Source organism: Marmota marmota, unplaced genomic scaffold (genome assembly GCF_001458135.2).
Source record: "Marmota marmota marmota unplaced genomic scaffold, marMar, whole genome shotgun sequence".
Taxonomy (NCBI): Eukaryota; Metazoa; Chordata; class Mammalia; order Rodentia; family Sciuridae; genus Marmota; species Marmota marmota.
The window spans coordinates 4,356,705-4,370,376 of record NW_026000051.1 but is presented as its reverse complement, the minus strand read 5'-3'; the positions used below and the strand labels follow the sequence as shown (position 1 = coordinate 4,370,376).

Genomic DNA, 13,672 nt, shown 5'->3' with positions numbered 1-13,672 from the left:
GACTCCTCAGAGTCAGACAGTAGTGACAGCTACGCTGAGACTTGGTCCTTCGTGTGTATAATGAGGAGTGGTGGGAAGAGAGAGGACTGCCTGGCTGAGGGTGATGGAGGCGCCATGACAGTGGTTCTGAGTGGTGTGTCACACCCACTGAATAGTGTGGTCTCCTGACGGTCCCTGAGGAGTCACAGGGCAGCAGAGTTGTCCGCAGCCTACAGATGAGGAAAGTGCCACTCAGAGAACAGTGATGTGCCCAAGAGCACCCAGTGAGGTGACAGTGAGCCAAGACTCTGATGCAGTGTAGCTCCAGCCCTGCCCCACCCCAGCTCCTCCACTTCCTCCCCAGCACTCTGCACAGAAGCCTCAGCCTATCTAACGGTGGTGTCTGACAGCGATTGAAGATAATGGCGCCCCAGCTGTTGATCACTAACCATGGGACAGGCACTGGGCCCAGGACCTCACAGGCATCATCTCATTGAATCCCTCTGGACTCCTGCAAGGCCAGATAGTGTCCTCGTCCATGTCTCACAAATGAGGCCTGGGGAGGTAGTTAGTTGTCCACTGAGCTAGTCAGTGGTGGCAGAACCTCTCCATCCCTACCCCCACTGAGACCTGCAGTGTCAGGCAGGACTTTGGGGTGCTGAGCTCTGCCACTGGGGTCTCTTTAGACAACAAGCTGAAGGAGCTGCCAGACACCGTGGGGGAGCTTCGAAGCCTGCGTACTCTTGACATCAGTGAAAACGAGATTCAGAGATTGCCACAGATGCTGGCTCATGTCCGAACCCTGGAGGTAAGTGGGGAGCCATTCTCACCTGGGGTCCCCTCAGCATGCCCCATTCTGCTCGCCCCCATTCCCAAGGGTCTGCTCTGGTCACAAGCTGCCTGGTCCCAGAGGCCCCCAGCCATGGTCCTTAGGAGCTTACAGAGCCAGTGATATGTGGGCATTTGTAACAATGTGACTTTTGCTACCATCATGGAGGCAGGAAAGCAGTCTAGAGTAGAGAAGAGGGAACGCTGAACCGGGAGGGGCTACACTTTAGGAAATCCATGGCATTCAAACTAGACCTTGGAGAGGAATGAGATTTTGTGATATAGACGTGGACAACAGGAGCATTTGGTAGAGGGGGCAGGGCAGGAGAGGCAGGAGGTGGGAAGCACAGGATACGGAAGGGAGGAGGGGCCAAGTGGTCGGGAGTTGCTGGACCTGGGACCCCGGTCATCAGGAAGCTGGGAGGGAAGGCAGGGCCTGCAGGGGTGGGTTGGGGTCTGGGCTCAGCATGGCTGGGCAGAAACCAAACCTCATTGGAATGTCGGGTGGCAGGGGAAGGCAGGGGCCTCTTGGGACCCTGAGTGAGTCAGCTCAGGCTGGCATGACAAAGAACCATGGACTGGGAACTGAAATGGAGAAATCTGTGTTCTCCCCATCCAGAGGCTGCAAGCCCAAGGTCAGTGTTGACAGGGCTGGCTCCCCCTCAGCCTCTCCTCCTGGCTTGTCTGGGGCCTCTCCTTCCCGTGACTTCATGTCACCTTCCTTCTGTGCCTGTCTGCATCCAAATTTCCTCTAGTCATGTTGGATCAGAGTCCAGCCTTTCTCCAGAGCCACATTCTGAGGTACAGGGGTAGGGACCTCAACTGGCATACATGTGAGTTGGGGGACATAGTTCAGCCCACAACAGACACCAACTCAAGGAGCCCACTCCGAAGGTGAGCTCTCGTGGTCTGACAAGATGGCTCCATTCACCTGGAGCTTTCTAGAGCTAGTCACTTGACCTGTGTTAGCTTTGAATCCTCACAGAATTTTTTTTTTTTTTCAAATTCAAAGCTTCTTTATTAACAATAAATCCAGGGTTAGTTTTTGTAGCCTCGGCTGGCCCTCCGGCCTCTGGCGCACTCAAATTTCCTGCCCTTGGAGCGGACATAGGGTTTGGTGTGGCTGTGTGGGGTCCCAGGAGCCTTGCCAAAATGCCTGTACACCTCTCGGCCCTTGCGAGGACCAGAGAGCAGGACTGTGCCACGGCCCTTGGGGGAGTCCAGGGCCAGTTGGTCAAAGGTGAGGATCTTGCCCCCAGCCTTAAGGATGTGGCTGAGGGCTCAGCTGCTCACGCGCAGTGTGCACACCTTCAGTTTGGGCACCTCCTGAACACGAACGTCATCTGTTATGGTCCCCACGACCACAGCTGTTTTGTTTTCTCGGCCAGGAAGCCGAGATGATCTCTCCAGATCATCCGGGAGAGGGAGAGAGGTGGCCTATTGGTGCGACTCATGAACAACTTCTTCAGTACAACTCAGTTGAAGGTAGAATTGGTTCGTCTAGCCAGAAGCTATACAACTTGACCAACAGCCTTAGGTAGATGTCCTGGCTCTTGGGCTCCTTGTGCCGAACCTTTCGGTCCTTGTTGTGGCGTATGTCGACTCCCATGATGGTGCCTAGAGCTCAGCCTAGTCCGGAAAGAGCTCACAGAATTTTTTTGAAGCAAATATTGTTGTGGCACCTTGAAGATGAAGAAGCTGGGGCATGTACAGAGGTAGTCACTGTGTGTGTGACTTGCCCTGGAGTCACGCAGTTAGCCCTGGCAAGGTGGAACGTAGGCTGCCTGAATCTGATGCCTGTGTTCCTCACCTTCTTGCAGCTCTGTGTGTGGGGTGACCAATCCACTCGCAGTGAGGACAGTCATGCTGAGCATCCCAGAGTCCCCTGATTCTGTCAGTCAGTCACCTCCCTCAAGCCAAACTGTCTGTTGGGGGGGCAGGTAGCTCAGAGGGTGCAAAAGGAAGTGGCCCCCCTCTGTAGCTGGTGCCCTCCTACCTGGTGGCTGGATTTGGAAAGCACAGGGTGCTCAGGGCAGGAGAGCACAGGTTGTTCTCTGTGCTGTCCACGAGAACATTCTGCAAGGGTGGGAGTATCCGTGTCTGTGCTGTCTCATCAGGCCGGCCACAGGTGGCTCTCGAGCACGTGCAGTGTAGCCAGTGTGCCCAAGGAACTAAATGATTTCATTGAACTTTAGTTAATTTATGATTAAATAGCCACAGCAGTAGACAACACAGCACAGAGCATGTGTTCCCCGGGGATATCCTCAGACCTGTGGGGAGCTCTGTGGGCCTGGGGTGCGGCTCAGGGTGGAGCACTGCAGAAGCAGCTCCAGGAGGAAGGCCCCGTGGGCCCAATCCTTTAAAAAGAAGCTTTGGAGCTTCTCATTTTAAAAGTCATGTATATATTGTTAATATATATATATTAATAATAAATATTAAAAAGATTTCACAACTAGGCATGGTGGCACACGCCTGTAATCCCAGTGGCTGAGGCAGGGGATCGCAAGTTCAAAGCCCACCTCAGCAATTTAGTGAGGTCCTGAGCAACCTAGCAAGACCCTGACTCAAAATAAAAAATAAAAAGGGCTGGCTCAGGGCTTAAGCACCACTGGGTTCAATCCCTGGTACCAATAAAAAATAGGATTTCACATAGGCAGTATCCCATAATCCCCCTGTTAGAGGAAACCACTTTGAGTTTGAGACAGACCCTCCACCCATGGCTTCTATCCCATACTAATGTCAGAGGTATAGTATAATTTTTAACAGAGTTGGAATCGCATTCTTGCCCATCCTGTAAATTCCTTTTGGTCACTCACTTACGTATTTGTCCCTAAGAGAGCAAGAGAGCTTGTTGTGTGCCAGCACCACCCAGGTGTTGGAAGGGCTCCTGGCACACCTAGGCAGAGGGGCCAGGTGGCTTCCACTCCTGCTGGGTGGCAGGTGAGGCACACAGTAAGGACAGGCCCCTATGTCTGCAGACGCTGAGTCTCGATGCTTCGTCCATGATCCACCCCCCACCGGAGGTGTGTGGTGCCGGCACCACCGCCATTCAGCAGTTCCTCTGCAAAGGTAAACTCAGGCCATCTGTCACCAGCGGCCACCCTGCGCCAGCCCCGGGGTGGGGGATGGTGTCACTGTCCCCACAGACCTCAGGGTCTGTGATCACGGGCTGGCTTAGGAGGGAGCACAGGGGTGCCCCTGGGTTAAGTTGGGACTGGTGAGGGGCCTGGCAGAAGGAGGAGCCTGTGGAAGGCTCTCGAGGGGTGGGCGGAGGGGTGGGCCGTGGGTGAGCCTGAGGTGTGAGGAGGCCTGTGGGGCTGGAGCGCTGGAGCCCAGGGAGGAGAGGTGGGGAGGGGGATGGAGGGGCCTGGCCAGTGTCCAAGGGAGACTGGATTTCACAAGGTCAGATTCGCTTTTTACAAAGATCACTCGGGCTACAGTGAGAAGGGATTAGAGGGGGCAAGAATGAATGGGGGACCAGTGAGGAGGCCATGGAGGTCATCCAGGGGAGAGAGGGTGGTGGGCTGGACTTGGTGGAAGGACAGGGCCGCAGAAGGAGCTAAACCTTGGAACGCCTGCGCTCCCAAGGTGGATGTCCCCAGTTGGCCCTGTCACTGTGGGCCTTTCAGAGCACAGCTGAGACTCGCGCATGGGTCGTCCGACATCTGATGAAGGTGCCATTGCGGAGCAGTGGGATTGGATGGTCTTTTTAATACCTGAGTGACTCTGGAACAATTGTGGGGACAGTGAACCCCGGGCTGGGCACAGATCAGCGGTGAGGGCCTTGCCCGGCAGGTGAGCCCTGGGTTTCATCCCCAGCTCACAAAGAAAGAAGGAAAGAAAGAGAGGAAGAGGGAAAGAGAAAGGAAGAAGGGAAGGAAAGGCAAAGCCTGCTAATCAGGTGGATGGATAAACAGCAGAGCTCATTGTTATTTTGATGTCACTTCCTTGTTAGTTGAATATTTGTATGTCTGCCTATTTTGGTATTTCTTGTCAACTACCTATTTGTGTCCTTCCAAGGGAGGGGATAATTCTGATTACACCAAAATGTGAAATTTGCTTTTATCAAGCCGAGCACAATGGCACAGCCCTGTAATCCCAGCAACTTGGAAGGCTGAGGCAGTAGAATTGCAAGGTGAAGGCCAGCCCCAGCAAGACCCTGACTCAAATAAAAGTAATTTAAAAAGGCTGGAGGTATAGCTCAGTGGTTGAACTCCTCTGAGTTCAAGCCCTAGTACTGCAACATAAATAAATAAAAAATAAAACAATTTTTTTCTATTTTTTTGGTCAGATGGACACCAGCATCCAAGTTAAAAAGACCAGGTGTTGCAACCAGAATAGGTGCAATATATATTATAGACCCATAAAATGTAAAGAGCTCCTGGAAATCAGCAAGAAAAAGGCAAGCAATACAATGGAAAATGAGTATAGGGTATGACCCCTTTCACATTATACAGAAGGAAGCTATCTATACAGGAGGGCCGGAGAAGGAAGGAGACTTGCCCAAGATCTTGCACACACAGGAAGTTATTAGTAAAGCTGGATTCTGGACCCAGTTTCTCTGCTTCTCCTGGGCTTTTCTACCACCTTGTTCTCACTTGGATGGAGAGGCAGATGACTTGCCCATTTACTCACTCAGCTGACAGTAAGCACTTGCCCCATCCCAGGCCTGGAGGCTAGGACTAGTGGACAAGGTAGGGGGGCCCCATCCAGGGAGAACGAGAGCAGTTTGGACTGAGCCTGGCAGCATGGGCTGCGGGGGAGGAAGGAGAGAGGAGGGGAGCAAGGGATTTGGGAACAGACAACTTCAGGTCCCCCTGCCAGCTTGTGTCCCATCTCTTGCAGAGTCAGGGCTGGAATATTATCCCCCTTCTCAGTATCTGCTGCCAGTTCTGGAGCAAGATGGAGCTGAGAACTCCCGGGACAGTCCTGATGGGCCCCCAGACCGGTTCTCACGGGAGGAGGTCAAGTGGCAGGTAAGGCAGGCCTGTCTGGTGGTGCTCACTGCCATGTGCCTGTGTTGGGGCTGCCAGGATGAGGGGATGATCAGAGCTGAAGCCCCCAGATTCCTCCATTAAACTAGAGCTTCCCTCCATTCAGACCAGCCTTTTTTTTGCAAGGCCTGCCATGGGCTTACCAACCATCAGCTGCTCAGGGATCTCTGTGTTTCCTGAACAAACCACACTCCTCCCTCCATCAGGGCCTTGAACAAGTGGTTCCCTCTGTCTGGAATTCTCCCCACTCACCAGTTTATTGAGTCCTCTGAGAAGCACCAGCCCAAGTCAGTGTCCTGTTCTGTGTTCTCAAAGCACCCTGTGCACTTCCTTGGCAGCATTTAACACCGTGCTGAATTTAATGAAAGTGGTAAATAATTTTTCTACCGTCTTGTCTGTCCTTGGGATGGGATCATGTCTGGATTGCTCCTTGTTGTCTTTCAACAAATTCTTCCTGACCACATACCACATGCCCCCCACCATGCCCTAGGTGTAGTGAAGGAGGCTGATGGGCACATAGGCCAGCACCAGTGACAGGTGGCCCTGCAGGATGCTCAGTAAGGACTTGCACTGCAGCCTGGGGGCACCTGCTCCTGGAGCAGCAGAAACTGTCTCCACTGTCGGCTTCCACAGCCCGGGCTCACAGTCAGTTTGCTCTGCTGGCTGTGGTAGAGGACAGCACTGCAGGGAAGGGGAGCACAGCTGCCGGGGTTTGGCTTCACAGCTTCCAATGATGCTTTGGTTGATTTCTGGTTGCCAGATGCCACCCTTCCCTGTTTCCGCTGCTGATGTAAATGCATTTGCAATTTTATATTTTTCGGACAGTTCAATGAAAGTTGGAAAGGGAAGAGATGACCATCTAGGAAACTTGTGCTAATCGGTACTTTGAGAAAGTATTTACAATATACATCCCATGCTCCAGGGCTCACTGATGTGGTCACCTGTTGGTGGACGCTGGTGTGGTTTAGTTTTCACTCTTCAATGATCCTGTAGGAACCTGTACATGCTCCTTCTGCATTTGCAAGTACTTAGGTGGCCAGACAGGAGCTCTAGGTGCCACACACAGCCACGGGAAGTGTGTATCTTGTTTCATGGTCTTCTTTTGGAGCACCAGGCCTGCTCAGCGCTGCCTGCCCAGAGCTGTCTTGGCACCTCCTGGGCAGCCCCCCACCTATTCTGATGCAGCAGTTGGGTAGGCCAGGGTCCGCATGAGGCCAGGCCACCAGGGAGATTCTGGTACATGTGCTGTTGAACACCCTAGCTGTGCCCTTCTCCTGACCTCTGTCTCTTCTCCCCCAGAACAGGTTCTCTGACTATGAGAAGAGGAAGGTAAGAAGATGCCTCTTTTCCTCTTCTCTGATCTGTTCACTAAAAATCTCAACTCCTGAGATATTTGAAGAAAGAGCTTATTCCTGGCTCTGATTCAAGGCTGAAGATGTGCTCTCCTCTCACGTGCATTGTCTCACTGTGTCCTCGTGCCTCCTCCAGTGATGGCAGAGTATCCACTTGACAGATGAGACAGAAGCTCAGAGTGGGAGGCCAGACAGGTTCTAGACCACCAGGCCCCAGTGGACAGCTGGGGTTGCTCAGCACTGACCTACAGCCCATGCTACTTAGCACTGCCCCTGCTGCTGTGTCCTGGTGCCCACGGAGCCCATGCTGGCAGTCACCAGCATCTTTACTCCTGCAGGAACAGAAGATGCTGGAGAAGCTGGAATTCGAGCGGCGCCTGGACCTCGGGCAGCGAGAACATGCCCAGTTGCTTCAGCAGAGCAGCTGTCAGAAGGACGAGATCCTCCAGACAGTCAAGGAGGTGTGAGCAGCCCAGGCATCAGACTGTTGTCCCCAGCCAGTGGCCTTCTGACACAGGCCAAGGCCCCCCTGAGGTGGGAGGGCAGGGTGATTAAGCTCTCACATCTGCCCCGGTACCTGAAAGAGAAGGCCCTGACCCATCACCCAGGCCTCCTCAGGCACAAATGGGCACTCTAAGGTCCAGCAAGAGGGGACCCCCCAAGTTCACACAGAGTAGACAGGCACGGTGGGGCAGGAAACCCAGTCTCCTAGCTCCAGTCAGAGCCACTCCATGGCACATCAGGGCTTTGCTCAGGACCTCTGCCTCCCGCCCCACAGGAGCAGTCTCGGCTGGAGCAGGGCCTGAGTGAGCACCAGCGCTACCTGGACGCAGAGCGGCAGCGTCTGCAGGAGCAGCTAAAGCAGACAGAGCAGAGTATCGCAAATCGCATCCAGAAACTCCTGCAGGAGAACCAGAGGTCAGTCCTGGCCCTGCCTCTGGCCCAGAGCCCTTCTCTGCAGGATGCCCTTCGAGGTCCCAGAATGGAGGTCCAGTCCTCCCCACGGTCTTCACTCCTACCCACGTGCTTCTGCTAGGGGCTTCAATCCCCATCAACACACAGAAAAAGGAACCTTACCCAAACATGTCGAGGTCTGAGTCCTTGTCATGGGACTTACACTGACTGGACCTATGGCCGTGGCAAGTGTTTCCCTGCTGGCCCCAGGTTTCTCCTCTGTAAAATGAGTGGCTCTAGCAAGGTAGTCGAGATCTCGCCTGCTCCAGGATTTTGAGTTCCAAGTAGCCTTTTGCCTGAGGGCTTCACCCTGTAGTGAGATTTAGCTGAACAAATTCTGTCCTTGGTAGGAGCTCCTAAGAGCAGGTCTCGGTGGGGCTGGGGAGAAGGGGGACAGGTAGAGATTTCAAGAAGCTTGAGAATGTCTAGTTAGAGGGGAGATTGCAGGAAGAGTCCAGAAGCAGGCTTTCGCCTCGTTTCCTGTCCCTCCAGGCTTCCTCTTCCTCATCCTGCTGCGCCTGGTGCTCCCTCACCTGTCAGTTACCAAGCGCCTGAGTCCAGAAAGTGACCGCTTTTTGGGAGCTCACTTCATGTTTATTTTCTCATTTACTTTTTACAAACAGCCCAGGAAGTTTTTCACCTGTTTTCACAAGTGAGGACATCTGGGGCCTGGAGTGGCTTTACTGGCCTGGACACAGAGATCCCAGGTGGCAGGGCTCAGAGGCAGGCACTGAGGCCCCTAGCATGGCCCGTGCAGTGAGGTGGGGCAGCGCTGCGGGAAATGGGCTGGTGACTGCAGGGACCGCTCTGGTTTTCTTCACAGGCAAAAGAAAAGTGCGGAGATCTTGAAGTCTCTGGAAAACGAAAGGTAAGCGTCCTTCCAGGGAGTGCAGAGCTGGGGAGGGAATGTCTTTGTGAATCTCCAGGAGATTGTCCCAGAAAGTTTTCTTAAAGCTATAAAGAGATTCAGCTTGTTAGGATCAAATTAAAAAGAATTGCCATGCCAGGAGTGGCAGGACCCACCTGCAATTCCCGCAATTGGAAGGCTGAGGCAGGAGGATCACAAGTCTAAGGCCAGCCTTGGCAACTTAGTGAGACCCTGTCTCAAAATAAAAAATAAAAAGGCCTGGAAATGTGACTCAGTGGTAGAGTGCTTGCCTCACATGCGCAAAGCTCTGGGTTCAATCCATAGTACTGTCAAAATAAATAACTAGATCAAAAAATAAATTATGACTACTTTCAAGTTCTTTAAAAAATTTAGAGACATGAATAGGATGGATACATAATGAATATTTCCAATATAAAAAAAACAGAACAAATCTACATTTATGGAAAGAAAAAGAAATAAAATACATTTGTCCCTTTGTATCTGAGGGGGATTGGTTCCAGGACCATCTGCAGATACCAAAGCCCACTGATGCTCAAAGTCCCTTATGTAAAATAGCAAAGTATATGCATATAACCTACACACCTCCTCCTGCACACTTTATATTTAGATAACTTATAATGTCTAATACAATGTCAATGTTGTTTAAATAGCTCTTATACTCTATTATTTAGGAAATAATGACAAGGAAAAATATGTACCTGTTCAGTACAGAGGCAGGTTTTTTTCAAATATTGTTGATCCACAGTAAATTGAATCCACAGATGTGGAACCCATGTATATGGAGGGCCAATTGTGTTCTTCACTAGGGAGAATAGTCATGTTGCTAAGTAGAAAAGTGGGAGGCTGTATTTAAAGAGGAATATACCAGTTATCATTTTAAAAAGACACTCTGACCAAGAGTGATTGTACATGCCTATAATCCTAGTGAGCTGGGAGGCTGAGAAAGGAGGATCACAAGTTCAAGGCTCACCCCAGCAAGTTAGCATGGTCCTAAGCAACTTAGCAAGACCTTGTCTCAAAATAAAAAATAAAGAGGGCTGGGGATGTGGTAGAGCACCTCTTGGTTCAATTCCTAGAACCAAAAAAAAAGACACTCTGCACATATCTGTGTGCAGAAAGCATGTGGACCCATTCCCAGGGTTACTACTGAATGTTTTTGAGTCATGGGACTTACATGTAGTGGCCTTCATTTTCTTCTCTGTGTTTTCTGAGTCGACTGCATTGGGGCACACCACTTTTGTAATTAGAAAAGATGATAGAGAGGAAGGACCAACTCCACCCTCCACCCCTCCCTGAGATGTCAATTCTGATCCCTCCTGGTTCTCTCGGGTCCTGCAATAGCAGCGAGGACTCTGAGCTGTCCTTGGAGGAGCCCTATCTCGCCCAGTCAGTCCAAACATCTAGGCCCCCACTGCCTGGAAAGGCCTTCTGCAGGGTGCTTCCTGGGGCTACAGTAGCCACCCCCATGCTGCCAACCTCAACTGTGGGGCTGGGGAGCTGGGCAGGTCCAAGCCAAGCAGTGTTGTGGCCAGTGGCATCATCTATTTGGCCCACACTGACTAAGAACCCTGGTTCTGGGTGGGGCTGGGCCCAGAGTACAGCCCTCTACCAAATGCCACCTTCTCTTGAACTGTCTATGGCCCTGGACAGCAGACAGAGCTGCTCAACCTATCCATGCCCTTGCGACTAAGTCCCAGCGGCAGGGAACAGGAAAGGATATTGATTTTTCCAAGCCACTCCTGCTAGTTGGGCATATGAAAAAGCACAGCAGGCATGTGTGCATGCATGTCACCTTGTTCATTTTCGCTTGCTATATCATGGATGAATTTCCATGTCAAATCTGGTAATTTGTAATTGCTGAAGAATGTTCCATTGTGTGATTAAATCATAATTTATTTAATTAGCCCTCTGCCCACAAACCTTTAAGTTGCTTCCATTTTTTTATAATTTCAAAAATTGTGATGGTGAACAGACTCTCAGTGTACCCTTAGGTATTTATGTGACTTTTTTTTTCTTTTATTCTAAAGATTGAACCCAGAGCTTTGCATGATCTAGGCAATCACTCTATCACTGAGCTAGTGCCCCAGAACTTTTATTTTATTTTGAGACAGGATCTCACTAAATCACCCAGGCTGACCTTGAACTTGTGATCATCCTACTCAGGCTTCCAAGTAGTTGGGATTATAGACAGGCACCATGACACCAAGCTTTATATGATCATCTTTTTAGTGAAATATGCAAATGACATTTAGATGGGTGCCAGCACACCTTCCAAAACATGTTGCCGGTTTGTGCTCTGAGCAGTGCACAGACATGCCCATTTCTCCACCATCGTTGCCCGCAGCAACAGCTACTGGTTTTCTTAATCTCAACCAACCTGACAGGTGAATAGGTCTGGCCTTCTTTGCCAGTGATGTTAAGCGTCTTCCCATGTTTGCTGGTTACTTGTAGTAAAGAACTGGCCCATTTTTCTAAGGGGATGTTCACCCTTTTACACAGGTGCTCTAGCTACAGGGCTGGAATTAACAGGCCCCACAGGAGGAGGTGGTGATGTGGGCATTCAGGGAGCTCATCTGGGTTGGCTCTTCAGGGCAGGCTTCCTGGAGGAGGTGGTGTTCTTCTGGTGGGGTTCCCTGTTAGAAAAGTTGTTTGCCAAGTGAATGGATGGCTTTTTTTCTCCCTAGAATAAGAATGGAACAGTTGATGTCCATAACTCAGGAGGAGACAGAGAACCTGCGACAACGTGAGATCGCCGGTGAGTTCTGAGATAGGGAAGGTGAGGGCCCTAGAGAAGAACATTTGGCCGCCTGGGCCAGTGGATGGGCAGCCCTGTCTGTCAGTCATGTGTGGAGAGCACTGAGTGTCAGCCCTCAAGAAAGGCAGGCAAGTCCAGCTCATGGAGATGGGGCTATGGGGCCAGGCTAGGCTTGGATTCAGAGTCTCAGCTTGGATACCCGCTGTGACCTTGGGGGCATTACTGGTCCCTAACTTTTCTAAGCCTCAATTTTCTTATCTATAATATGGGAAAATGCTGATGACCTGGCCATCTCATAGGGTCATTAGGAGAGCCAGATGGGATCACACCTGGACCAAATGAGCCTTTCACAGGGCTGGCTTCCCTGTTTTTGAGAACCAGGGAACTGGGCTGGCCCCTCTGGGGTTCCTGGGTGCTGTGCCCCTTCCCATCATTCCTCAGGAATGGTCCTGGGCTCCACGTGGTACGCTAATGAAGGGACCCCACCATGGCCCTGAGGACTTATAGACGTGGGCTAAGGACAGCCAAGGAGGTGTTGCCTGTCCTTTGTTAACGTAAGAGCTGATTCTATTGGGTGTCCCCGCCTCTGCAGCCTTTGTCAGGAAGCAGGCTTCCCGCGCACGCTTGGTCAAGGCTGTCTGTGGGCTGGGCTCTGAGGCAAGCCCGTGGCATGCCTGTCGTCCCCCCACCACCTGTCAGGTCATTAGCATCTTGGTGTTAAAGGTCACTCGTATCCACCATTTGTAAAAATGTGGGGAAATTTCCAGAAATATCTTCATCTAATTAACTGCACGGGGATGGGAACATGTCTAGAGACTTTTGTTTTCCCCTATTCAAGCTTCCCTATTACTTAACTTTTTAAAAAAATGACCATGTTTTATTTTTGGTTTTGTTTTATGCCATACTGGGCCTTGCATATACTGTTAGGCCCCAACCCCTTATTATTTTTATAACTAAAAAAACTCAGTAAAAACAGCAAAAAGGCCCAGCAGAGTGATACTCACCTGTCATCCTAGCAACTCTGGAGGCTACAGTAGGAGGGCTACAAGTTGGAGGCCAGCCTGGGCAATTTGGCCACCCTCAGCAACAAAAGGGAGACCCCGTCTCAAAAAATCAGAAGGTTGGGGCTGGGATTATGGCTCAGTGGTAGAGCACTCACCTTGCATGTGTGAAACCCTGGGTTCGATCCCCAGCACCACATGAAAATAAATTTAATAAAGGTATCGTGTCCATCTACAACTAAAAAAATTTTTTTAAAAATCAGAAGGTCTAGGGATGTGGCTCAGTGGTGAAGCAGCAGAAAAATAGCAAAAAGTTCTGGAAAGGTAGCACTTGAGTCAAGGGCACATGGTTTCAGGAGTCCCAAATATATTGTTCATGCCTTAAGATTGTACTTCTAAGATTACTTAGAGGATAATTAAATAATCAGATGTTCACAAAGATGTTTGAGCAAGAATATTTACTGAAGGATCATTTAATATTTTTTTTTTTAAAAAAGCACAAATGCATCCAAATAGAGAATTACCTAAATAAACTTTGGTGACCCACGTACAGGAGTCCTCTGCAGTCATAAGTATCACATCGAATTGACACAGGCAGATATTCACTAAAAAAATGAGAAGTGCTGTGTTAATGTGATTCTCTTTCGATTCTTTCTATTATGGTAAAACGCTCTTCACATAACTTCGCCATTTTAACTACTGAAATGCGCAGTTCGGTGGCATTGATGTTCCCATCCTCTCCTCCGCGCCTCTCCAGTACGATTCCATCTTCCCCAAATGAAAATCTGTCCCATTTCGCGCTCACTCCCCATCCCGCTCCTTCAGCCCCCCATAAATGCCCACCCTGTTTCCTGGCGTGCGTTTGCCTCCTCTGGGGACTGGTGCAGTGCAACCCTTCGGTATTGTCCTCCTGTGTCTTT

General features: G+C 50.7%; 1 protein-coding gene and 1 pseudogene across 8 annotated transcripts in view; one reads left to right on the top strand and one right to left on the bottom strand.

Annotated features, from left to right (window-relative positions):
• The window catches only part of Lrsam1 (leucine rich repeat and sterile alpha motif containing 1), a 36,827-nt gene that overhangs the window by 9,068 nt on the left and 14,087 nt on the right, over positions 1–13,672 (top strand). For 6 of the 8 annotated variants that reach the window (XM_015497560.2, XM_015497563.2, XM_015497559.2 and 3 more), the window contains 8 exons: positions 666–787; positions 3,786–3,876; positions 5,653–5,783; positions 7,101–7,130; positions 7,492–7,614; positions 7,932–8,071; positions 8,931–8,975; positions 11,681–11,751. In XM_015497560.2, the coding sequence (XP_015353046.1) occupies positions 666–787; positions 3,786–3,876; positions 5,653–5,783; positions 7,101–7,130; positions 7,492–7,614; positions 7,932–8,071; positions 8,931–8,975; positions 11,681–11,751 (753 nt within the window). Of the gene's footprint in view, positions 1–665; positions 788–3,785; positions 3,877–5,652; positions 5,784–6,075; positions 6,172–7,100; positions 7,131–7,491; positions 7,615–7,931; positions 8,072–8,930; positions 8,976–11,680; positions 11,752–13,672 lie in introns of those variants that run through there. The other 2 variants (XM_048813014.1, XM_048813015.1) reach the window with 2 other exon arrangements.
• Positions 1,829–2,486, bottom strand: LOC107152071 (annotated as a pseudogene).